The 24500-nt window shown below is 54.0% G+C and overlaps 7 protein-coding genes across 7 annotated transcripts; 3 read left to right on the top strand and 4 right to left on the bottom strand.

The window, feature by feature from the left end:
• Positions 1–400: 400 nt before the first annotated feature.
• Positions 401–5064, top strand: HER10_EVM0007293 (plasma membrane fusion protein PRM1). The gene has a single exon (XM_035476852.1). It carries the CDS (start codon positions 2485–2487, stop codon positions 4675–4677), a length of 2193 nt encoding a protein of 730 aa, XP_035329589.1. The 5' UTR covers positions 401–2484; the 3' UTR covers positions 4678–5064.
• A 1448-nt stretch (positions 5065–6512) lies between these two features.
• HER10_EVM0008602 (tryptophan synthase) lies at positions 6513–9323 on the top strand. Its single transcript, XM_035478117.1, has 5 exons — positions 6513–6721; positions 6900–6987; positions 7049–7119; positions 7182–7414; positions 7478–9323. Exons 1-5 carry the CDS (start codon positions 6674–6676, stop codon positions 9171–9173), a joined length of 2136 nt encoding a protein of 711 aa, XP_035329753.1. The 5' UTR covers positions 6513–6673; the 3' UTR covers positions 9174–9323.
• Positions 9324–9344: 21 nt separating this feature from the next.
• HER10_EVM0006118 (ribosomal L28 family protein) lies at positions 9345–10497 on the bottom strand. Its single transcript, XM_035475713.1, has one exon. It carries the CDS (start codon positions 10226–10228, stop codon positions 9467–9469), a length of 762 nt encoding a protein of 253 aa, XP_035329426.1. The 5' UTR covers positions 10229–10497; the 3' UTR covers positions 9345–9466.
• A 292-nt stretch (positions 10498–10789) lies between these two features.
• Positions 10790–11932, top strand: HER10_EVM0005197 (uncharacterized protein; the record flags this gene model as incomplete). The annotated part of the gene is made up of 2 exons (XM_035474820.1): positions 10790–10930; positions 11018–11932. The coding sequence occupies 2 exons, from the start codon at positions 10790–10792 to the stop codon at positions 11930–11932; spliced, it is 1056 nt and encodes a 351-aa protein (XP_035329311.1).
• A 359-nt stretch (positions 11933–12291) lies between these two features.
• On the bottom strand, positions 12292–16820 carry HER10_EVM0008099 (aminotransferase class I and II; the record flags this gene model as incomplete). The annotated part of the gene is made up of 4 exons (XM_035477633.1): positions 12292–13391; positions 13562–13612; positions 14988–15039; positions 16773–16820. The coding sequence occupies 4 exons, from the start codon at positions 16818–16820 to the stop codon at positions 12292–12294; spliced, it is 1251 nt and encodes a 416-aa protein (XP_035329694.1).
• Positions 16821–20112: 3292 nt separating this feature from the next.
• On the bottom strand, positions 20113–21964 carry HER10_EVM0005231 (uncharacterized protein; the record flags this gene model as incomplete). The annotated part of the gene is made up of 3 exons (XM_035474853.1): positions 20113–21594; positions 21641–21775; positions 21836–21964. The coding sequence occupies 3 exons, from the start codon at positions 21962–21964 to the stop codon at positions 20113–20115; spliced, it is 1746 nt and encodes a 581-aa protein (XP_035329316.1).
• A 1213-nt stretch (positions 21965–23177) lies between these two features.
• On the bottom strand, positions 23178–24460 carry HER10_EVM0001940 (uncharacterized protein; the record flags this gene model as incomplete). The annotated part of the gene is made up of 2 exons (XM_035471672.1): positions 23178–23817; positions 23901–24460. 2 exons carry the CDS (start codon positions 24458–24460, stop codon positions 23178–23180), a joined length of 1200 nt encoding a protein of 399 aa, XP_035328925.1.
• Between the last annotated feature and the right edge of the window lie 40 nt (positions 24461–24500).

The raw sequence follows: 24500 nt of genomic DNA, 5'->3' as shown, positions 1-24500 counted from the left end.
CGTCAAGACTTGAGACGACCCCACAGAAAGAAGGAAGGAAGGAGCGACGGAGCGTGGGAGCTTGGGTGCACAGGGCAAGTGCGAACTTCTTGTTTAGTGGAGCCACTGCCAATTGCCGCAACATTCCAGGTTCCATGGACTTCCCTTGATGGTACCTGAATGATCTCGCGAGGAAGGGGCAATGGCACAGAAATGCAACTTGGAAGGCGACCACGACCACGACCTCACACTCTCGCTCAGGCTTACCATCGCCCGACTGCGCCTGCGCCTCTCATCGGCAAGAGGAGGCCAACGTCGGAAAAGTCAGGAAAGAAGCAGTGGAGGCCATCCTACGTTGCGTTCCTTCCTTGCCTTCTTGCCTTCGCGCCTTCCAACTCTTCTTCTTATCTGTGCTTGACGTGAATGACCGGCCAATGCCATTAAACGAACATTCCTGGGATGCCACGATTTGTGGGATTTCGACAAGCTTTTCCCACCGTCTGACCAAGATCAGCCTCCAAAAGACCGTTCCTGTCGTAAACCGGTTTTTAGCATTCCGCGGTGGTCGGTGGCAAAGGCTTGGCATCGATCATTGCTTGTTGCTTAGCAAGGACCCCAACGACACCATGGAGCGCAGCCAGTCACGAATCACAACACCAAGAAACTCATCTAGGGTCCATATCCACTCTTTCACCATTATCCTGCCCAATTCCCGGCCATTCTTGCCATATGCTTACAAGGATTAGACTTTAGCGGCGAGAACCGAACTGCCTGTATCTCACGACGATTGGACAAAATGTTTGCCAATACCTCCAGGGATTCCCTGCTGGCGCCAGCCATCCGCCGTCTCTTTTCGTCTGCTGGCTGACGATCTTTGCTCTGTTCCTACTTCGCTCGCTGCGGTCCCTCACATCCTCTCCCCGGTCACCGTGACCCTTCGTGCAGTTTCCGAGAGAAAACCACACAAACCTCGCGACATCCCCGGATGCCTCCAGCAAATTCAGAATCGTCCAGACCAGCCTAACCAGGCCAACTCACCGTTTCTCCGCCCGCAACGGCACCAAACCCGTCCATGCCTCCTCCGCCGGGCACAGCCACCGGCAACCACCTGGCCTGCTGGCGTGACTCGCGACGGGGATGCCACTGGAGCGGCGCCGTTCACCTCGCGCCAGAACGGTACCTTATCCTTACGAGGTGGCACGGGTGGGAAGCTCTCCGCAATAATCCCCCGGGTTTGCCAATGACGTCGCAGCGCATTCTTGTCGCGAGCTCTCTGGATCAACCCGAGCCTATGAGCGAGACCAGGTTGTGTTAAAATGCCTTCTATCCTCTGCGACACCCCCAGAAAGGCGACTTTTGGAAAGATGGGCACCATTCAACCGTTGCTCCGTGGTGTCCCCTTGTTCAGTGACTCAAATCTCGACTTGTATATCACTCTCGAGTTCGCCCCCATTCATGAAGCCACCAACTGTTGGCCTGACTTGAGTAGGGCTATAGCTCTTGTGATACTGCAACCCAGTCTCACTCAGCAAGTTTCAAGCAAGAGTCTCATCGTTCGATAAGACCTCATTGTAGGAGCAACAAAATTCTACCTCACAACTCCTCACTCTCGCCAAGCAACCTCGTACCCAGCTCTCAGCTCTCAGCTCTCACCTCACACCCAGCCCTGGCTTCGACAAGACGGATCGAGTCTATCGTAACAGGGCGTAACATCATCTGATCTAAATACGGGCAACACGACATTAAATCTCAAGAGCCCCATTTCGGCGTCCGAAAATATCGCTTTGCCTTAGCAGCGTTTGGGCAGCCGCTCATCGTGACCCTGGACGACAGATTTGGTTGGCTGAGAGCGGCCGTTGAGCGCGCTTAGAAAACGAGCCTCACCCAAATCCCCATATCCACCCTCACCGGGTGTCGCCAAACGAAACAAAGATTTGGGCCAAGTCGAAGTAATTTCCCTTCAAGGCCACGGCCAAAGGGCCCATTGCTGGCTTTCTTTGGCATTGTGGTGTGAATCAAGTAAGCCGCCTTTATTTTCTTTTCTCGACTTTGTTCCTATTGTTGCGCGCCTATTGCTGGGTGATCCTGTGGACCTGGCCGTGTTAGTCGGCTTCCCTTTTATTATGCGTATTGCCCAGTCATTCCCATCCTCTCTTGTCTCTGTCGTCCTTCCAAGTCATCCTCGTCCTGTGTATTCATATCTTCTCCCGAAAAAAGTACCCCACAATGAATGAATAGAAGCTTGTTCAGAAATCAGTGCTTGACGACTTTCCTTTGTCGCTCTCTTTCCTTCCTCACTTTTTCCTCTTTCCCTCTTCGTGTCGAGTGATTCACCTAATTTCATCACCAAACTCCAACGATTAATTTCTCCTCGACGTCGAGCGCCGTTCTATTCGCTTCATTTCTTGCATTCGCCTTTTTTCTTCCTTCTATTTTATCATTCATTTTTCTCTGCTGGCTCAGAAATACTCGCATCGGCTTCTTACATTCTTCGATAGAATCAACATGTTTTCCTCACGGAATCGCAAGGAGGAGGCGGCCTACCCGGCCGTCCCCGACTCCCTCAGGTCGGACTCGCTCGAGATGGCGGAACTTAGAAAGACGCAACAAGCGCGAGCCGACACTTCTCCCACCATAACACCATACCTCAGTCTCTCAGCTAGGCTCTCCCAGATCTGGCTGAACCGCTGGACGATACTACTACTGCTCGTACTACTCAGAGTCATCTTGCTCATCGCCAGCCTCAACGACAATGTCGACGACGCGAATCAAAAAGCACTCTCTGCTTGCACAAAGGTCGAAGATATTGGCAGCGCCATGGCCTCGATGCCTCACTATCTCTCTGTCGGTGTCAACGAGCTGTCGGCAAAGGGCATCGAGAAGACCCTCGACGGCATGGTTGCTGCTCTGGGTCTGATCCTCACCGGTGTTCAGAACCTCATCATCTTCGTCATCAACATGATGACCTCGATGTACACCTGCCTTATCACTGCCTTCATCCACGGCGGACTTGACGTTGCCTCCGATGTCACCAAGAAGGTCACAGACGCCATGAACAAGGTGGTTGGCGATATCAGCAATACAATCGATTCCAAGGCTAAGAGCCTCTCGGACGGCATCAACAAGGCCGTGGACGCAATCGAAAGCTCCGTCCTCGGTAGCGTCCTGCCCGACTTTCCCAAAGTCGACTTCTCGGGGCCTATCAACGACCTGCGCGACATCAAGATCGACTCCAGCGGCTTCGTCAGCGACATCAATAAGCTCAACGATGACCTGCCTACCTTTGAGGAGGTTCAGAACCTGACGGCTCAGGCTATCTCGTTCCCTTTCAACCTGCTCAAGCAGACCGTCAACGATGCGTACAAGGGCTACAAGTTCGATCGATCAGTCTTCCCTGTCGCCCAGAAGCAGGCGCTGCAGTTCTGCTCGACCAATAACAGCATCTCCGACTTCTTTAACAACCTCCGAGACATGATCCAGAAGGCTCGCATCATCTTCATTGTCGTTCTCTCCATCTTGGCTGTGCTGGCTATCGCACCCATGGCCTGGCTGGAGATCAGGCGCTGGAGACGCGAGCGAAAGCACGCTCAGATCATGGCCAGCCACCAGTACGACTCGATGGATGTGGTCTACATTGCTTCTCGCCCAATGACCGCTACCTGGGGTATTAAGATTGCTTCCAAGTTCAAAGGCCGTCGTCAGATCTTGGTTCGCTGGGCCATTGCGTACGCTACATCACTTCCTGCTCTGTTTGTCTTGGCCCTTGCTATCGCTGGCTTCTTCTCTTGCCTGTGCCAGTACGTCCTGCTCAAGGCTGTCGAAAGAGAGGTGCCCGCCCTTGCCAACCAGGTCGGCGAATTTGCCGGCGAAGTCGTCACCTCGCTACAGGATGTCTCCAAGCAGTGGGCTGATGATGCCAATGGCGTTGTGCTATCAACGCAGAACGAGATCAATCAGGACATGCTCGGCTACGTCACGAACGCTACCTCGGCTGTCAACGACACGCTGAACACATTCACCAACACCATGACCACTGGTCTGGAGACTGTATTCAATGGCACCATCCTTATCAACCCCATCAAGGACGTTATTCGCTGTACCATTGGTCTCAAGGTTGAGGCTGTCCAGAAGGGACTGACTTGGGTCCACGATCATTCGCAGATCTCGTTCCCTCTTTTCGACAACGACACCTTCAGCCTCGGCGCTCAAGAGTCCATCTCGGGCGACTCAGACCTCAAGACCTTCCTATCGTCACCCTCAAGTGTGTCGACCGACGAGGTCACTGGCGCCGTGACTCATGTTACCGATATGCTTCGCCGGGGCATCATCAAGGAAGCGCTCATCTCTACCGGCATTCTTCTCGTCTACGTCATTGTCGTCCTCATCGGCATCATCCGCGCCTTGGTCGGCATGGCCATGCCCGACAAAGGCCGTGGCGAGGGCGGGTTGCGCTACACCGGAGACGACCGCCCAGCCATGAGCCCGCGAAGCCCTCCCAGATCCCATGACAACGACTCTCGCTTCCCACAGTTCGGTAGCGATGCATCTGCCGTGGGCGATGACCACTACTCGGGCATGCGAGATGAGAAAGCGCTGAAGAAGACGAGCGTGCAGAGCGGCAGGGCGCAGCCGACGGAGGGTCATCAACGACAAAGTTCGTATGGGCACCTCGACACAGCATCATCAACCAAGTTTTAGAATGGTATCTACGAAGTATCGACAAGAGAAAGACGAAAAGACAAAAAAAAAGAAACAGACAGAGATTGGAGACCTTGATACCTCCGGCCTGGGCTGGACCGAACGCCGAGAGATACCCCTCATTTACGACAGGTCTGAAAGAGATAATACGAAGAGCATGATATTCGGGCGTTGAAGCATGACTATCAGGTATATTTCAATTTTTTGATGGAACGGGAAAGGAATGGAGAGGGAATACTTCAAAAAGATACCAACGGCTCAGTCGCCGCACCGTTTGCTTTCGATTCTACAACGGATCTCATTTTTTGCGCTCTGATTGACACCAGTCATCAAACTTTTTCATTCTCTGGAATGAACTTTTGAGTATGCAGCGGCGTCACCGACTGCCAGGATGTCTACTCGGTATATACCTCTAGGTAGTTCAAGATTGAATATACTGCTAGCTGCAACCAACTACTCTATCCCATGTTCCCTGATAGTGTAGCTGCTACGGAGTGGTGAATGACTGATACCGGCCAGTGGCATATTCACAGCTCCGAGCGGTATTGCCGCATCTAAGGATCCGATTGTCATGATCATCGCCGGGAGTAAGCGGCGATGGTGGTGACTGGGAACTGCAGCGGCGGCGGCGGCGGCGACGACGACAAAGAAGACGTTGTCATCTGATTTTGTTCAATCCTACGAGACACCTGAACCTTCTCTGGTAAGTTTTCAACCGCTACCAATATCATCTGCATCGGTGACATGCTCCGTGCTTTCTTGTGGCAGCTCCGTCGTCCTCTGTCCAATATCACCATGACTTGCGGAGATGAACAGGCGTCGTGGGAAATTCGATATCTGATCAAGGAGACACAACAGACTTTCGGGACAATTAGACCGAGTAACGGGAGCCCCCACGACAAGGCGGGATGTCACCGAAAGTCAGGGAAGAGCCTCATGAATGGGGTTACCAATGCGAATCTCATGGTATGATGTCGCGTGTGTGTCACGAGGGTTCAGGTACGACGAGATTAGAATGCCCATGTTTTTGTTTGCCTGCCGGTGCTGGCAATGGTGGTGACTATTGGGGGGTGCGGATTGCCATGGCGGATGGAAAAGGTGGAGACTCGGGAGGTCTGGAATAACCTCTTTTGGGCATCTCCGCCCCGCCCTCCGACCGACTTTCTGGGGCGTCATCGTCCAGGGACTCCCGGCCCCACACCCGCCACTCTCTTTTGATGGGAACCGATGCCGGATGGTCGGCTTGTTTGCCCAGGGTTTGGGTGATCTGAGTGGTTCAGGGCCTCGGTTCAGGGTTCTTTTGGACTCCAAGATTTGCCTTTGCTGGAGTGCCACATTGTCTAGCATCTTCGTTTCGGTGCCTGTACGGATAGGTACCTCATGCCCTTGAGGCTCAAAGGGAGCATTCCGGGGGATCGATCGGTGTGACTGTTGCAGGCCGTCCACCTTGGCGGACGATGGGCAGTTGATGTAGCGTTTGAACATGGTCATTTTCAGGGCTGCCCTGGGGGAAAACATAGATCCCAGGCGCCCGGTGTTCTGCCCACTTCCATGGTATAGATACGGAGCATTTAGGTACAGGAGAGGTGCTGAATACAGCTACAAGCAGCTGAATCGGGTGGACACTCAGCGCACGTCGGAGCTCCCGTCCCGTTGGGAGGTTCCTTTTTCACACCGTCCCGCCCCTTTGGCAGTGGCCGCTGCTGCTCCGACCGCAAGTTGCCCAAGGGAAACCGGCGCCCGCTCCAAGAGTCATTCCATTGCTCCTCCCCCACGTCTGAGATCATTAAGTACCTTTTTTCCCATTGGAATTTCTTCCCCCGTCCCCCCTACTTAAAACTTATTACCACCTTCAACCTTTCTCACATCTCAAGTTTTTTTCTTGTGATACCAAAAAACCCCCCCCAGCGAGTCAAAAAGTAGTTCTTTTACCCATATACCCCCTTACCAATTGACTTTGTTGTTTCCTTCTACTCCCTATACCACACTACACAATATGGAAGGCATTCGCCAAACGTTTGCGCGCTGCAAGGCCCAAGGAAGGGTGAGTCTTTTGCCCCTCCCATGTTTGCTGTGCTGCCCCTCGTTGCGATCGCGGGGCTCTCTCCACCGCCGCGCCGCCGACCGCTCCCAACGACGATGGTTTTCCGGCACCGCCAAGATCTCGCAGCAACGACGGGATAGAGGATCAATTGGACTGGTTTAACATTGTTATGAAATAGTCTGCGCTCGTTACCTATGTCACTGCTGGTTACCCCACGCCTGAGGACACTCCTAATGTCCTGCTGGCTATGGAGAAGGGTGGCGCTGGTAAGTCCCTCCAAGAACTTTGTGCACTGGTAAAGGAACACCTCACTGACATCCTCAACAGATGTGATCGAACTCGGTGCCCCCTTCACCGACCCAATTGCCGACGGCCCGACTATCCAGACATCAAACACTGTGAGTAGTGGCCAGAATGGGAACCAAATGGGTGTACTGTGAATACTGATGAGGGAAAACAGGTGGCTCTGCAACATGGCGTCACGATCGAGTCAACACTCAAGATGGTCAAGGATGCCCGCGACCAGGGCCTGAAGGCGCCTGTCATGTTGATGGGATACTACAACCCCCTTCTCAGCTATGGCGAAGAGAGACTCCTGAACGACTGCAAGACATCGGGTGTCAACGGCTTCATCGTTGTCGACTTGCCTCCTGAGGAGGCCATCTCTTTCCGCAAGCTTTGCACCAAGGGAGGGTACGTTCACACACCGCTTCTGGCCATTTCAATCATTGCATACTGACTAACAATTTACAACAGACTCTCATACGTCCCTCTGATCGCCCCCGCAACCTCGGACGCCCGCATGAAGATTCTTTGCAAGCTGGCCGACTCCTTCATCTACGTCGTCTCCCGCCAGGGTGTCACTGGTGCCCTCGGCTCCATGAACGCCAACCTCCCCGACCTCGTTGCCCGCGTCAAGAAGTACAGCGGCAACAAGCCTGCTGCCGTCGGTTTCGGTGTCAGCACCCGCGACCACTTCCTCAGTGTCGCCCAGCTTGCCGACGGTGTCGTCGTCGGCTCCCAGATCATCACCACCCTCCAGAAGGCTGCCCCGGGCGAGCTCTACAACGACGTTGCAAAGTACTGCTCATACCTCTGCGGCCGCGACTCTGACGAGACCACCCGTGAGGTTGGCATGGTCGAGGCCATGGCCGCCGCCAAGCAGCCCACTGAGGAGCCCACCGTCGACGACCGCATTACCGCCGACCAGGACAGCGAGCTTGTCGCCGAGCTCGCCGCCATGCACGGCAAGATTCCCGACCGTTTCGGCGACTTCGGAGGCCAGTACGTTCCTGAGTCTCTCATGGACTGCCTGTCTGAGCTTGAGGAGGGCTTCAACAAGATCAAGGACGACCCTTCCTTCTGGGAGGAGTACCGCTCCTACTACGAGTACATGGGCCGCCCCGGCCACCTCCACCTCGCCGAGCGCCTTACCGAGCACGCCGGCGGTGCCAACATCTGGTTGAAGCGTGAGGATCTCAACCACACCGGTTCCCACAAGATCAACAACGCCCTTGGCCAGCTCCTCCTCGCCAAGCGCCTCGGCAAGACCAAGATCATTGCCGAGACCGGCGCCGGCCAGCACGGTGTCGCCACGGCCACCGTATGTGCCAAGTTCGGCATGGAGTGCACAGTCTACATGGGTGCCGAGGACGTCCGCCGCCAGGCCCTCAACGTCTTCCGCATGAAGCTCCTCGGCGCCAAGGTTGTCGCTGTCGAGGCTGGAAGCAAGACCCTCCGTGACGCCGTCAACGAGGCCATGCGCGCCTGGGTTGTCGAGCTCGACACCACTCACTACATCATCGGTTCCGCCATTGGCCCGCATCCCTTCCCCACCATCGTCCGTACCTTCCAGTCTGTCATTGGTAACGAGACCAAGGCGCAGATGCTCGAGAAGAGAGGCAAGCTGCCCGATGCCGTCGTCGCCTGCGTTGGCGGTGGCAGCAACGCTGTCGGCATGTTCTACCCCTTTGCCAACGACCCCAGCGTCAAGCTCCTCGGTGTTGAGGCCGGTGGCGACGGTATCGACACTGCCCGTCACAGTGCCACCCTTTCCGGCGGCAGCAAGGGTGTCCTGCACGGCGTCAAGACCTACATTCTCCAGGACAAGCACGGCCAGGTCGCCGAGACGCACTCCATCTCCGCCGGTCTGGATTACCCCGGTGTCGGCCCCGAGCTCAGCTCCTGGAAGGACAGCGAGCGCGCCAAGTACGTCGCTGCTACTGACGCCGAGGCCTTCATTGGTTTCCGTCTCATGAGTCAGCTCGAGGGTATCATCCCCGCGCTGGAGTCGGCGCACGGCATCTACGGTGCCATTGAGCTCGCCAAGACGATGAAGAAGGGCGAGGATATCGTCATCTGCCTGAGTGGCCGTGGTGACAAGGACGTGCAGAGCGTCGCCGACGAGCTGCCCAAGCTGGGCCCCAAGATTGGCTGGGACCTGCGCTTCTAAACATGAAGAGCAATGGACTAGGGACGAAACGGGATTTACGAATGGCATATCACACATTGCAGGGCGTATGAGGCGAAACTTGCACTTTTCACGGCTTGTGGTTTCAAAATATGGAAAGCGGTTTTTGTAGACACAAACAAGAAAAAGGGGGCTCATCTTCTAGACTTGAGATCCTCTAAAAAGTAGTTTGATGACATGAGAATTTTTGTACATATGATACAATGACTTTTTTCTCTCTCCCGAAACATACACTCTCTCTTCCTTCCACAAGTGACCGTCACCCAACTCAAACATCATATCCTCTGCTCAGTAACGGGCTCTCCGATACCAGGCACATGAACGTCCTCGTACCCCTCGCCATCCTCAGCCCCGAACTCGGCCTCCTCGCCCAGCGCAAACTCCTCCATAATCATCTGCGCAGCCCTCTTCTCGAGAATCCCCCTGCTCACGGCGCTCAGGGGGCCCGGCGTAGCAGCGTCGACCATGACGGTGACCAAATCCGTCTGATCCTCCCTCATCTCGCCCTCGACGCCGAGCTTCTCCCTCTCGGCGACGTACCTCTCCCGGAAGGTGGCCGTCTGCATGACAAGCCACCGCAGCTTCCAGCCCCCCGGTCCCAGCTCCTTGACGCGCGCGGCCTTGGTCTTTGTCACGTAGGCGTCGATGCCGCCTTCCTTGCGGATCGTGCGCAGGACGCGGGTGGTGAGGCGAGTGCGGACCCAGGCCCCCAAGGACTCGGACCAGAGGCGCTTGCGGTGGACGTTGGGGCGCCAGGTGCGCGGGGTGACTTGGTGGTGTTTCGGGGAGACGTTGTGGCCGTGGCGGATGCGGGAGGTGCCGTAGAGGCCGTGGTTTGATTGTTTGTAGAGGAGGCGGGGGCCGTGGGGGTAGGGGGGTACGGCGGAGGTTGGGATCTTTTGGAGGGAGATTGTTTTTGTGGCGAGGGGGGCGGAGGTTGAGAAGGCGCGGGTTGCGGTGGTGGGAGTGGTGGTGAGGGTGAGGTTTTGGAGGGAGGTGAGGAGGGAGGGCCGGGGCCGAAGGGTTGTGAAGCTCATTGTGGGCGTTGTTCGTATCCGCGGTATCGGGGATGGTGGTTTTGGATAGCGGTAGTGGTTGTCGACGGGACGAAGGGTGGTGCGCGCCGCGGCGTTCTTTCGTCGTTCGTCGTTTGGTCGTCGGCGCACCGTTGAGGTCGATTGTCGTGAGAGCTTGGGGATGATTTTTTGGGCCAATGGTCAGAGATCGGAGCTTCGATATCGGGCGGTGGATGTTCCGCTCTCCGGGAATTGGTAGTTTTGATAGGGTGGCCTGGGAATGAGTGGAGTTGTCGTTGGTGGAGTCAATTGAGCCGCGTCAGGTGACTGCGCGCTGCTTTCGTGACAGGGGTCCGTGGTCTGCTCCCGAGTGCCTTTCGGTCGACCCCTCTACACCGACTCACCGAGACAGGAGGGAAAGTTGAGAAGCTCGAGGATCAACTTGCGCCGTGACATGCTGCTGTGCAGATACTCGCCATACAGACCGCACATTCTACTTAGCCACGATCATTGACGCAGACCTCGCAAGAGACCCTGTCAAAAGCGTCAAATCTGCTGACAACACAGAGGGCTACGTTCACCATGTTACCGCCGGTCGAGGCCTCGGTCCTGCAAAACAACCCCGAGTTCGCGGCGCTGCATCACACCCTCACAACGGCAATCCTCAACCCAGACGGTTCCACAAGAAAGCCGGCGACCAAAGAGCACGATGCGATACAGAATGTTCGTCTCCTATCGATTATCATTCCCAGACTCCCAACTCTGAACCAGATCTGAACTTGGCCCTGAGCTAACCACCACCTCCTCCAGGAACTCGCAGACCACAGATTCACAGCAGCAAAAGAACACCTCCTCATAAGCGCAATCTCCAACACCGCACCCCCCGAACCAAAATCCGCACCCCCTCGAACAATCTCCCGCACGAACTCTTCTTCACAACCACAACCATCCTCCAGCGGCAACAGCACAACACAACAACAACCCCTCCCCGAACCCCTCCTCGACCTCCTCCTCCTCCTCCCACCCCTCCTAACCTCCCCCTCCCCCCTATCCCTCGACTCCGCCACAATCCTCCTCTCCAACCCCCCCTTCACAGACTTCCAATCCCTCCTCCCCCCACTCGGCGACCTCCTCTCCTCAACCCTCCACACCTCCGCCGTCTCCCTAGCCCGCATCGCCAACCCGACAACAAACCCCTCCTTCCTCCACCGCGCCGTCCCAGGCCTGCAAACAACCTACCACAAACTCGCCTCCGACGTATCCCAATCGAAACTCGCGCTCGCCCGAGAACGCCTCCGCGCAGCAGACACCCTGACCCAATGCCTAGACGAGCACGCCGCGGCGCTGACTCTCCTGGTTAGAAGCCTCGAGGCCAAACACGGCGTCGTGGCACGCAGCCTCGAGTTCCGCGCTGCGGAGACGGGGCTGGAGGCGCAGAGGGCCGAGGCGGATGCCGTGGCTGCGAGGGAGGGGGTGAGGAGGGAGGTGTATTCGCCCGAGATGGTGGCTGCGCTGACGAATTATTCTGCGCATTTGAGGGATGCGAGGATGAGGCTTGAGGGGACTTTGATGACGCTGCGGGCTGAGTTGGAGGGGTACGGGGTCGGGGTTGAGGGGGAGGAGGGGAAGGCGAGGACGATGAGGGAGATGGCGAGGAAGAAGAGGCAGATGGAAAGGGAGTTGGAGGATGCGAGTCGGGATCTGGCAAGGTTGGATAGGGCGTGATGAAGTGTCGAGCATCAAGTGTCGATGGGTGCGAAGAATTCGTTCATGGCAAGCAAGCAAGCGATTGGACATGTTTACATTGAAAGACGTGTCGCTATATTGTACACAGCTGGAATGCATGTGTGGTCTACCAAGGGGTGCCAAACGTTCTATGTCCACCGGCCATTCTAACCTTGGCTGCGCAAAAGAGAAGACCTCTCCCTCTTTGGTTGTACAAAACCCCCCTTTTTATAGAAAACCAACTACCCTTTCAACAGAACCTCGTGATATCTCTTGGAGAAATGCAAGCTGGCTCAGAGCACCTTTAGACTGAGACTCGCGTTGGGACAAATCACAAAAACATCCACAATGGCAAAGATTTAACCCTTGACCTTGTAGATGGACTCGGCGAGGCGGCCGACGTTGCCGCTGGTAATACCGGCGACGGAGATACGGCCGTCCTTGGTGGCGTAGACGGAGTGGTCGTTGGCAAGGGCGTCCATCTGCTCCTTGGTCAGGCCAGTGTAGGCGAACATGCCGATCTGGCTGGTGATGTGGGACCAGTCGTGGGCGGAGCCGAGCTTCTCGAGGTTCTCCTTGAGGAGGGCGCGCATGGTGATGATGCGGTCAGCCATACCCTTGACCTCGCCGAGCCACTGCTGGTTCAGGGCGGCGTCGTTGAGGATGGTGGAGGCGATGCGGGCACCGTGGACGGGGGGGTTGGAGTACAGAGGGCGGACAAGAATTTTGACCTGGGAGTCAATGCGCTTGCGCTCCTCGGCGTCCTTGGCGACGATGGAGAAGGCTCCGACACGCTCGCCGTAGAGACCCATGTTCTTGGCGAAGGACTGGGCGAGGCAGATGTTGTGGCCCTCCTTGACGAAGTGGCGGACGGCAAAGGCGTCGGTGTCGGTGTTACCCGAGGCGAAGCCCTGGTAGGCCATGTCGAAGAAGGAGTAGTGGCCCTGGGCCTTGACGACGTCGGAGATCTCGCGCCACTGCTCGGGGGTAGGGTCGACACCGGTGGGGTTGTGGGCGCAGGCGTGGAAGAGGAAGATGGAGCCCTTGGGAGCGGCCTTGATGTCGGCGACCATGCCCTCAAAGTCGAGGCCGATGGTCTTGGGGTCGTAGTAGCGGTACTTGTTGACGGTGAGGCCAGAGTCGTTGAAGACGGCGCCGTGGTTGGCCCATGAAGGGGTGGGGATGTAGATGTTCTTGGCGCCGGGGAAGAAGCGGGCGAGGAAGGCGCCTCCGATGCGCAGAGCGCCGGTGCCGGAGATGGACTGGGTGATGGCGAGGCGGTCAAGGGCCGAGGAGTCGGCGCCGTAGGCGAGGACGGCGGCGGACTTGGTGAACTCGGGGACACCGGTGATGCCGGCGTACTCCTTGTTCAGCTTGGCGGCGATGACCTTCTCCTCGGCGGCGCGGACGGAGGGGAGGACGTAGGGCTTGCCCTGGTCGTCGCGGTAGGCACCGACACCTGTTGTTTGTCTGCGTCAATGGGCATGTTCATTGCGGTGATGATAGACGTTGTGTGCTTGTAATTGACAGCTGACGGCCGGCTAGCGTTGTAGCTAGTAAGCTTGTGACAGCTCTAGCTAGGGTGGTGGTTGTGGTTGTCAAAGTGGCTTGGCGGGGGGCTTTGCGTACCGAGGTTGATCTTCTGCTCAAACTTGTCGGCCTTGAAGGCTTCCGTGATACCTGTTCGCCTATTGTCAGTCATGGAGTTGAGTCAACCGGCGAAGCTCGAGGGAGCTCCACCTGAGCAGGTGCGTCATACCGAGAATGGCCTGTCCGTTGCGAAAAAGTGGCCAGTTAGCAAAACAGTTCGTCGTGGTGATTGTCGGGATTCTGTCAATCGGCGCAACAAGCACTTACATCCTGCAGTATTCGTTAGCATTCGTGGCGCATTCAATTGGCATCTGGAGTGTTTGAGACATACAGGAGGACCTTGAGGGACGTTGGCCCAGGTAGAACCGGCTCTCGCGGCCGTGATGGGCAGAGCGCCCATGCGGCGGGCGGCAGCTTGCCGGGTTGCGATTCTGGTGGAGGACAGCATCTTGATTGTCTTTCTCTTTCGGGGATGGGAGGAAAAAGAGATGTGAATGGAAGAAGAAGAGGAGGAAGAAGAGAGATGTGGTTGAGAGGGGAAGGAAGAGAAGGAGAAAAGACGTAGCTTTCGCTGTTGGCCGGCAGAAAAAAAAAGGATCCCGGTGAGGTAAGGACAATCCGTAATAACTTAAGGTGCCGTCTCCAAAGATTCCGAGACAGCGAAGTGCCGACGGGAAAGAGCTGCTGTTTGCTGGCTGCTGGCTGTTGGCTGCTGCAGACGGGGTGGTCTAACCAAGGAATGGGCTGACTTGTGACTGTACCAGGTGCGCCTTGCCCGCCGTTTCTGCCATTTGGGGGCATTCATGTGCTGGGGTGCTTGGCGACCAGCCCTGAATTCAATCCAGTCACATCCCAGAACTGCTCCCAGGTGAGCCTGCACTGAGCAGAGAGAGGGGGGTGTGGCCCCCCGGTGCGGTGCGACTCCGGACCTGGAGAAGGAGAAGAGGAGCATCGTAAGTGGACCGAGTCATGAGAGGACCCACCTGCATCGTGCAATCGCGGGGGAGCGGATTTACTGTATCGCCGCTACCCGCCACGGGGGAGGAATCCCGACGCGCCTTCCACGCCCTTCACGCCCACGATGCGTCGATGCCCCTTCCCCGGCCCGCTGTTTTTTGACTGGAGCGCATGCGCGCAACTTACGTAGCAACTGAACCCGTCCCTGGTCCTTCCGGCTTCGGATGTCGCCGCGGTTGACCGTTCTCAGCTCACTTCTTCTTCCGCTCGACTCAAGCAGGAGCTTCTGCTTCGTCATTCCAGGGTCAACTATCTGTCTCGGGCGGTGTGTCTCTCTTTACCTTTTGGTCTTCCTCTTTTGCTGGCTGACGCGCGCTACTTACTTCTATTCGCTCGCTTCAAAGGAGTTTCACCTGTCTTGGGGTTTGTTGTTTCTTTTCGCTCATGCTTCCATTCTTTCTGCCTCTTTGGAGTCTTTGACACTGCTGGAAACGATCCTGCCTGGCACGTGTCTGATGCCGTGTTCTCAAGCTTGGGCGGTTAAAATTTCCCTTTTCGGCCTTCGCTCATCAATCTAAGCGACATCGTATTAATATTAGCACTTCCTAAAAATTCTGAAGAAGCAAGCATCGCCATCAACTGCTAGAGCTGTCAAAGCACTCTTCCTCCATTGACCACTGCAAGGGATGCCATCTGTGACTTTCCGTCTTTTCCCCGGACTAAGGGAACCGTCCAATGCATCTCTGCTGCGGACGAACGGCCCCTGGGATGATGGTTCGTGGCTGCATCAAGGTCCGTGCTTGCACGCCGTTGTCCAAATTAGCTTTTGCTTCGCTTGTGTTCAAGATCATTCGAGATCGCCACGAACCTGAAGAGCCTCATTGCTTCCTTCATCTGACTTCGTAGCTTCTCTTTTGATCCCAAGTCTCGAATATGTTCTTTTGTTATATTCAATACTCGCACGATGGCGACATGGGAGAAGCTATGTCATTCACTGAGATTTCCAAGCTGAAAAACCGATCGCTACAAGTGGTACGAGAGTTGAGGCTCCATGGACTCGAAATGCACGGAGAGCATAAGCCGGAATGATCCATCCAGGCCATCATCCTTCTATGATCCTATTCATCAACCACGCAGAATCCCCCCTTTTCATCACAGTCTGCTTTTATTCAGTAGGCTAGGTAGTTTCGTGTTTTCGTGTACGGTAATCGTCTCATTGGACTCGCCCGGCACAGCATAAGTAGATGGTGGTATTAGTGCATATCCGTGTGGTTCTCCTGAACCACTTCAGGTACGTCTTCTACGTTCCTGTAAGATATTATTCAGAACTGACATTCAGGACTACCTAGTGACGCTCGTGATGCAAGGCGTGTCTTTATTATGTCAGAATTGCCCATCGCATGGCGGCTTGAAACCACCAAAAGACCTATCCAATAAGGTAGTTTGCAAAGAAGCCGAGGGTGATCCAATGCACATTACTTTAAGAATATGCCGAAATGCACGTGTACGGCGTTCAATCACGAAGCCTCTGATACAGCGAATGAGATCGTTTCTGTCCAAAGGCGAGCCTCATCATTTCGAGCCCTCCCGAGGAAAACGCCTGCCAGCCTGATCTTGACACCTCCACAAAACACCCAACAGCGTCAGCAGGGAGCCTGATCTCTTCATCGCAGTTTTCTTCGCAAAAGAAACAAAACCGTTTATCAAGACCTTTCGTCAACACCTTACTGATCTCCCCAAGAGCTACCGAAACCATTTATTACCATCGCTCGCAGTTCTGACAAGAAATGGCGGTCGAGAGCGTAGGCCTGGCAGCCTCGGTTGCCGGCCTGTTATCTCTGGGTTTGCAGATCACCGGCGGTATTGTGAAGTACATGGACGCTTTTAAGGGCCGTGACGAGGAACTACGCAACGTCAAGAAACAGAATGATAACCTGGCAGTCAGTCTCTGTGCGATGAAGACGGTGTTGGCTGGTCTACAGGGCCAGAGCCCTGCAGTCGCTGCTGCAGTAGATCAGAACATACGTAGCTGCGAGGAGGACCTTCGTGCCCTTGAAGCTCTAAGCATTCAACTTTCTGATCACGCTGGCAACAACTGGACTAAACGGCTGGAGAACAAGAAGAAGAAGGCGACTTTCGCGTTCCATCGACCTAAACTTCGGGATCTCGAGCTGCAGATACAAAGGGCTCACGGTACTTTACAATTGATACAGGGTAGCTTGGGACTGTAAGTTATAATAGACTTTCTATCTGTTCCCGAGCTTTCTGACACGGCAGGAGTGAAACCGCGAACAGGAACGCAGGCCTGCTGACGGCTATTGAGTCGAGCTCTCGCGACCATGCTTCCGAAATGCTCCTAATCCGGTCAGAGGTGGCAGCACTCGCCACGCCTGTGGCCGATATCTGTGGTAACGTGCCGGGTCTACAGAACAGTCTGGATCGGACAACTCAGCTCGTCGTGGCTCATTCCGGAGCTATGGAAATCGAGATTCATAAGAGCAGCCAGCGTGTCAGAAATGACCTCCAGCATTCACACGACTCGATTGTAGAGCATCTCAAGACAATCGACCACAAAGTGCAGCTTCTAGGAGAAGATAATAGTTCTCTACGCGCATTAGCTCTCAGAGCGGCCTCCAAGCCGGCGGCGCTCAAGAGTTTGTGCGATGACATGAAACTGTTAGGAAAGCGCTGCAACCTAGGCAATGCTTCACAACTATCGAAAAGCCATCGGGCGAAAAGAACTTCATCAGATCCATCACGAAACTTGCGACTTGGGTTGGGAGTTGGTAAACAATGCATTTGCCCGCACCCCGAAAGATCAGTCATGCAAATGCAGATGCAGCGGGGCTACACGTACTTGTCCGGCGAGTGGGAATCCCAGGGCCATTGGTCGAGCTGCCCACTCTCAATAATGCCGAGGAAGCAACGACTCAAGGCAGGCGTAAAATACACTGGTGTCTCTCGCCTTCTGAAATCAGTCATCGAAATTTCGTTTGTCTTTACGTCAGGAGCTGGGGGCTGCAGCATCAGTCCTAGCTTTACCTACTATCCGACTGTGGACGTCAACTCGGATCCCGCTTTCCGCTTGATCAACGTGATGAGGAGAAGCTCTTTCTACTCTTATGGGTCAAGTAGAGAGCTATTTTACATCGCCTGTTTGAGAAAGCTGGCAAAACTTCTCGAAGAAAGACGAACATACCCGACTGTTGTAGACGATCAAAACATGACCTTGATGCACTATGCTGTCGCTTCCGTGAAGTCTTTGGTGAGGTCTTTCCACTCAAACTTCATAGGGTGCGACTAAATGATTACCTTACAGGTCAGATCTAATATTACGTATTCGAGAAGATCGTCTAAGGAGATGAAAACGCTTGCTGAAATCGTCCCGATTCTGCTCTCATATGAGGTTCCAGCATTTTCATACGATATTGAGGGCAAGCTTCCTTACTTGATCACGTAAACAGGATGGCCAAATTGCTAATCTACTACAGGATTCTCGCCCTTACATGACTTGACGTGTCAACCTGATGAGTGGGCCGAGGACGCCGTTCTAGCCCTATCACGGGCTAACTTTGAAAACCAGCCGGCCATGTCGAAACGGACTTCGAAGATCTCTAAATTCACCGACTTCTCGATTGCGGTACATCGTAGCCTCATGTCTTTTGGCAAGCTCCCTGAGGTCGTGACAGGTGCGGCAATTCTCAAAAGCTTACTGCATTCACCTAACTAAATGAGAACCAGCTTTTGAATGCGGCCCTTTGAGCATGGCGATTGTCAACAATGATTCAGATGAAGTAGATCGTATCTTGAAACGGTTTCCTGATTCCATAGCTGAACTTGATTTATACGGGCGAAGCCCACTTCATCTCGCAGCAGCGAAGCCTGAAATTCTCAAAAGGCTCGTAAAAGCTGCGGATCTGATCACCCTGAACCAGCGAGACAGCACAGGTACTAATGCACTTGAAACAGCCATGGTGCTTAGCTCACTGTATTGCATCAATGGCACAGAATACGTAAGGTGCAGAGAGTGTTCTTGCTACCTATGCGTGAAATATCTCCTAGACGCCAGTTTCAATCTCATTCGGACGCTTGCTGTACAAGAATGGGAAAACTATTCGTCAGGTCTGTGTCAAATCCTTGAGAATTCATCGGAGCTCGCTCGGCGTCACTATGTCTTTCACATGAGAAAAACCCGCAGTCTGCTGAGATCAGGACACCTTCCGACAAACAAAAGTCTGTCCACAAAGCAAGAAGTCGGCAATAACGGGACGACAAGTGACACGCAAAGAAGCATCTTACATTTCCAAAGACAGCTGCAAATCTACGATGAGGCTGGCGGGGCCTTAGACTCTTTATCAAACTGGATATTCCAGCAAACTAGGTCCGTTCATCTGGCCCAGTTGTTCTATCGTCACGGATTCAGGCCCAGCCCATCAATATTCCTCCAGCTTCGCTACTCAAATCCATTCGGTCTCCGAGATTTCCTTAGCCCGGAGATTGTTTGTTGGCTTCAGGAGCACGGAGGAGATATATTGTTGCGATCACCCGCAGGCTATACGAACAAGACCGCCGATGATAGACTGTTCGCTGCGCACTACGTCTTTTACCTATTAGGCAGGAATACCTGGGCTTGGGAACGAAACTGGCAAGGGACAGCCCAAGCACAGGCCGCCTTCGAAACGTTGAAAACCACTGTGACTTACCGTAATCTTACGGACGGCTGTCGTTGTTGTTGCTCGACAAAAGGATGTATTCCGTTTACGTGGATGATGAAGGCCTTCACTAGATTTAAATTCTCAAGACCAGAGCAAACATGTTTACATCACGCCGAAACAATAGCAGATTACTACAGGTCATGCGGCCCTGAGCTGACAATCTTAACTTATGCAGAGTCAATTAGGTTCATGACATTTGAAGCACTAGACCTCTTTCATAGCTGTTGTAACACACATTCTATGGTCGAGGAGGATACGGCTTGGATTGGAATGGATGATGTGGAGATCGTCGAAAACCAGGGTTTTCTCCTTGAATTGCATGAAAAATTGGTTGCAGAATTCACTCAGAAAGCTGGCGCATATCTGGGAGATGAACCAAACATGGGGAAATTGTTCCCTCAGTTTTGGACATCTTACTGGGCTGACCGAATGACACAAGAGTTAGAAGTGCTTCATGGCGAGGAATTGACAGAATCAGAAAGACGGGATGCTGAAGAAATTGGTGTTGTTTGGCACCAAGCAATCGAGAGCGACAAGAGCGAGGATGGAAATCCATATCGCAATGAAGACCTGGAGCACTACTTCTTTGAGTTGGATCTCATCTGTCCCGAGTACAATGAGCCATGGCCAGAAGAATTGCGCCGCATTCGTTGAGATTTTGGAGACCAGGAAAGTGGCGAATATGATGCGCTATTCTCATTGGAACAGGATGAGGCGATACGCCAGCCAATGAAGATTTTGGGAGTGCCAAATACTTCACTTTCGCGAGATCTCAACTCTGAGAACGGTTCGGAGTCTGATCTAGTCACGGGATTGATGCTTGAGCAGAGGTTCAGCGACTGCAATTCTATCAACGCTTTTATATGCGATTCATCTCCAACACTAGATTCTGCTTTAGGCTCGTGCATCAATACCATTTCAAGCTTTAGGAGGCAGAACCGTGGGCACAGGAGGCCGTGTCGTTGTTCTAGGCAACTCAGGCACAACAGGGGTAGGAATACAAGCGCAAGCGCTGCTAACCCTTTCGACGGGGCTCTTATCCTTGTTCTCGACACAAGCGCTGGTGGCATACTCTGGCAGCAGCTCCTCATCCGTGTTCAGTCGCTGAGTGAAGTTGCCGCAGAACTCAACAGACTCCTCCAAGCGATCCGGGATGGACGAAGCCCGGAGAGCGCGGAGGCAGTTATCGGCGTTACAGACAGGAACCTTGGGGCACTCCTTGGAGGTCATCTTGACGACGAAGCTACCGCGCTCGATGGTGTGGACAAAGATGAAGCCGGACTTGAAGTTAGCGTAGGACGACCAAGAACCAGCGAACTGGACCTTGCCACCGCCGACTTCCTCGTCGTCTTCGGGGTAGATGTCGAAGAAGCCTGCTTCACAGATGCTGGCGCCGGTGGGGTCCTTGGTGACGCTGCTGACGTCGATGACGTTCAGGCCGTTGCCGTAGTTGGATTGGTAAAGGTAGCCACCGACGATGTACTGGTTGTGGTCGATGGAGCGGGTCTTACCGGCGTAGTGGCCGGTGTAAACGGGCTTCTCGAGGTCACGGATGTCAAAGATGTGAGTGGTGGGAAGGCCCTGGGTCATCGGGCCGACCTTGGCGTCACGTTCGTCGAACTCGTCATCGAGGAAGATGTACTCTTGCCACGTCTCGTTGTTGACGACACCTTGGTGGACGTACTGAGCGCCGGGATAGTCGCTGATGGAGATGATGTTGGTGACGTTGCCGGTCTTGTCGGTGACGTCGTAGATGGTCAAGGTGTCCTCGTTGTAGCCGTAGCAGATATCTCTACCGTAGTAGCGGGTATCGGGGCCACGGTAGACGAGGCACTCGGCGTCGTGGACGTAGCCGTCGCCGGCAGCGCAGCCGGGGCTGGTGACGTTGGTGGGGTCGCTGATGTCGAGGAAAATCAACCCGCCGCGGCAGGGGAGGTTGTCTCTGACGCGAATCGTCGCGTTACCACCGACGGAACCGCAGGCGATAGCGTAGTTGAGCTCTTGGTTGACGACGATGTTGTGGGTGCGGCCGACGGGGAGTTCGTCCCAGTGGCCGGTGAGCTCAGCTTGTGTGAAGTTCTTTGGGTTCGCGGGGTCAAGGTCGAGGATCTTCTTCATGTCGAAGAACTGGACGCCGTGCTTGATGGCCTCGGAGCCAATGACGGCAATATCGCCGACGATTCGGATTTCTCTCCAGTTGGAACCGATGGAATCGTATTGAGGCAGACGGCCTAAGTATACCAGCTTGCCCTCCTTGCTGATTTCGGCAAAGGCAGTGCCGTCGTATTGGCCAATGGCGACGAATTCTCTTCCGTCTGCCGAAGTCCAACCCCAGGATGATGAACCTCTTCCGCCCCAGCTGCCAAGCTGCTCGTGAGACAGGAAGTGGTACAGATCGATCTGAAGGGCATTAGTTCAGCCTCCGAGAGAAGCTTGGGAAACTCACATTTCTGCACCTGAAGGTGTTATTGAAATCTCCGGGGATTGCGGCAGCGAAGCCGTCAACGCAGGGGGTGTAGCTAAGCTCGGGGTACTTGGCACTGTCCATAAGGCCAGCGGCAGCTTCCTCTTCCCATTGAGCCTATTATGGTATTAGAAAACTTAAATCAACATCAAGAGGTAATCGTGGGGGAGTCCTTACCATTTTGATGCCCATGATGCGGTGGTGAACGGCACCGGAAGCGTACTCGGCCTTGGTACCAGCGCCAGCTGCGCTGGTCAAACCAACAATGGCAGAGCCCAAAAGGGCTGCAGAGTTGATGCGAACCATATTGATAGTGTCTTGGTGAAGTGACTCAACCAAAGAGTACCGCTACTTGACACAGACTTGACGATGAGACTGGGAGTGCTCCGAGCTTCCCCAAGGCAGAGTAGCCACTCGATCTATAAGTACTCGGCATCCTCAATTGAGTTCGTCATCATCCAAGACCAACTAATAAGACGGCCTTTCTTGTCCCCCGCATGGCAGACGTTGGTGTGGAGAATGCCATGGCAGTCGTGATTTTAGGGGAGGCTGGCGAAATCCAGGCACGCGGCCTAACATCTCGCCCATCGAACCCGAGCGGAGGGAAGCACCAAAGGTTGACCGATACTACCGTAAAAGCTTGGCCAATATGAGAGTACATGATAAGCAGAGCTTGGTTCCATACGATAGGGACCAAGCTGACCTTGGCGGTCTTGGCGACCCCCCAGCCGCCTAAGCTTCGTAGGCGTGCGCAGCAACTGTCAATTTGGTCCAAGAAGCTCGCCGAGCACCTAGTTTCTCGAGCTGTCTGCTTCTGGAAGGTGATCAATGGCTTGGCTACTTACGGTGATAGGCAGGTGCGTGATATTGGAACTCTGACATGACCGAGTAGTTGGGTCAGTTGATTAGGTTTGAAAGGCGGGGAACTCTTGAGGCTGTTGATGAGCGATTTTTTGGGTGGCAACTATGTGGACGCCGCGATTATGCTTCTTGTCTCACTGCATAGGAACTTTGGGATTCTGAAATCCTTCACGGATTGGTAATAGTCTTGCACAAGAAGCAAAAGTTGATAGGCCACTCTCGCCTCTTTTAGGTAATATCTGGTTGCCTTATAGCCACACCCGTAGTTCGCCATTGAATCGTGAAGAGCGTTTGAAAGTCTAAGACACGGAAATCGAGTTGAACTATCGGAGTAGTTGATCGTTTCGCGGTTTCCACGTGGGGAATTGAAGATTACTGCCTGCCGAGCATTTTGCAGGCTGTAACCAAGACCCAGGTCGCTTACTAGTAAAGGTAAGTAAGAGAGGAATCATAGTAGCCTTATAAGTAATGTTGACATTATATAAGATCAACGTTCCACACATTCAGCGCTTTGGCTCAAGCTATTGTTGAGGCGCAGTAGTTTTTATTCTGGACTTTATCGGCTATCAGACTATGTACCGTGCGACGCATTGAGGATTTACTAAGCTCTCCAATTACCTGATTCTATTGCCATTCTTTACTTATAGACATAACCTTTTCAAGGCTCAAGAAGACCCTTTCGCAATATCGTCTTTGCTTTCTCTGGCTTTCTCACCGCAATTTCCTGTCGTTTCTGAGTGAAGTTTATCGCACCATATCGCAACAAGCCTCCAAATGTGCCTGGTTGGCAATCTGCGCCTGGTCTATCATCCCATACACTTCCAGGTTGTAGAGAGTTCACGAGGCCTGAGCCTCGAGATATCTTTTGCATGCTTGTCTCAGAAAGCAGTGTCCACACCAACTTAGAAGCCTCTTTGTGACACTCTGACTCTGGGTCAGTGTCAAGACCGAGCGCTAACAACTCATAGAGATGCTCCCCGAAGTTCTCCCCACCGATGAGAGTCTTCGCGGCCCAGTGCTCCTGTAGCACGTCGATGGCGAGGACATGCGACATCCAGTACTCAGATGCGTTGAAAGAATCGTCGTCGCTCCCCTCGATCATGCACACTCGTGCCCAGCACGCATTCTGGGCGACATAAGCCAGGAGCTCCTCAAAAGAGACCTTGAAGTCCCACTTGAAGCCCTTGCTCTTGGATTCAGAGAGGGAAAAGGATTGTTTTACGTGGCTTAACAGTGGATGAGTGTTTATACCCTCACTAGTCTCACGGTCTTCCCAAAGATGAATAAAAAGGTCGTGCCTGGGATAGTTAGCATACAAGATATGATCGAGAGACTTGCTTCTGCTTCTGAATATATCCTCATGGAGTAGAAGTGTACTTACCATCTTTTAATAAACGGATTGGCCTTTCTCGACGCGAGAAAGTGATTCGCCAAATACTGCGCAAATTGAATTGGCGCGGCGACCTCGTATGGTGACTCGGGATCCTCCAAGACAGACCACAAACCACGATCCAAGTCACGGAGAAGAATGCATCCAACATCCATTTTGACACCGCCGTAGGTGTACAATAACGCTCCAGTGATCATGTCAGATGAATGCTGCCCGACATGCTTTCCAGTCATGGTACCCTCGATAAAGCATTTGGGAAGCATCTCCTTTGGTGCGAATTCCAAGGCACGATTTGGCGACCCTGGCACGTTGTCAAGAACGCGGACAGTCCAGTCTGGACCGCAGATGTGGACCCAATCAATCACGTTGCGCCTACACCACGATGGCAGTTGATCAAGTCCGCCATCCCAGTAGGCCCATACGTTCTTCTCGCCTACAACAGGTACGTGGCAGCGTAGAGATTCAAAGATCTCGTCGTCCGATCGCTGGTCGTGAGCATTGATCACCTCCAATTTGTCTTTGAAGGCTGGAGGTATCGCATATTGCAGCATGATGTTGGTAATATGCGACTATGAGAATGACGGGCAGGTC

This window comes from Colletotrichum scovillei (genome assembly GCF_011075155.1).
Source record: "Colletotrichum scovillei strain TJNH1 chromosome Unknown Contig00009, whole genome shotgun sequence".
NCBI classification, from domain to species: Eukaryota; Fungi; Ascomycota; class Sordariomycetes; order Glomerellales; family Glomerellaceae; genus Colletotrichum; species Colletotrichum scovillei.
This window is presented reverse-complemented; position numbering and strand designations above follow the sequence as displayed.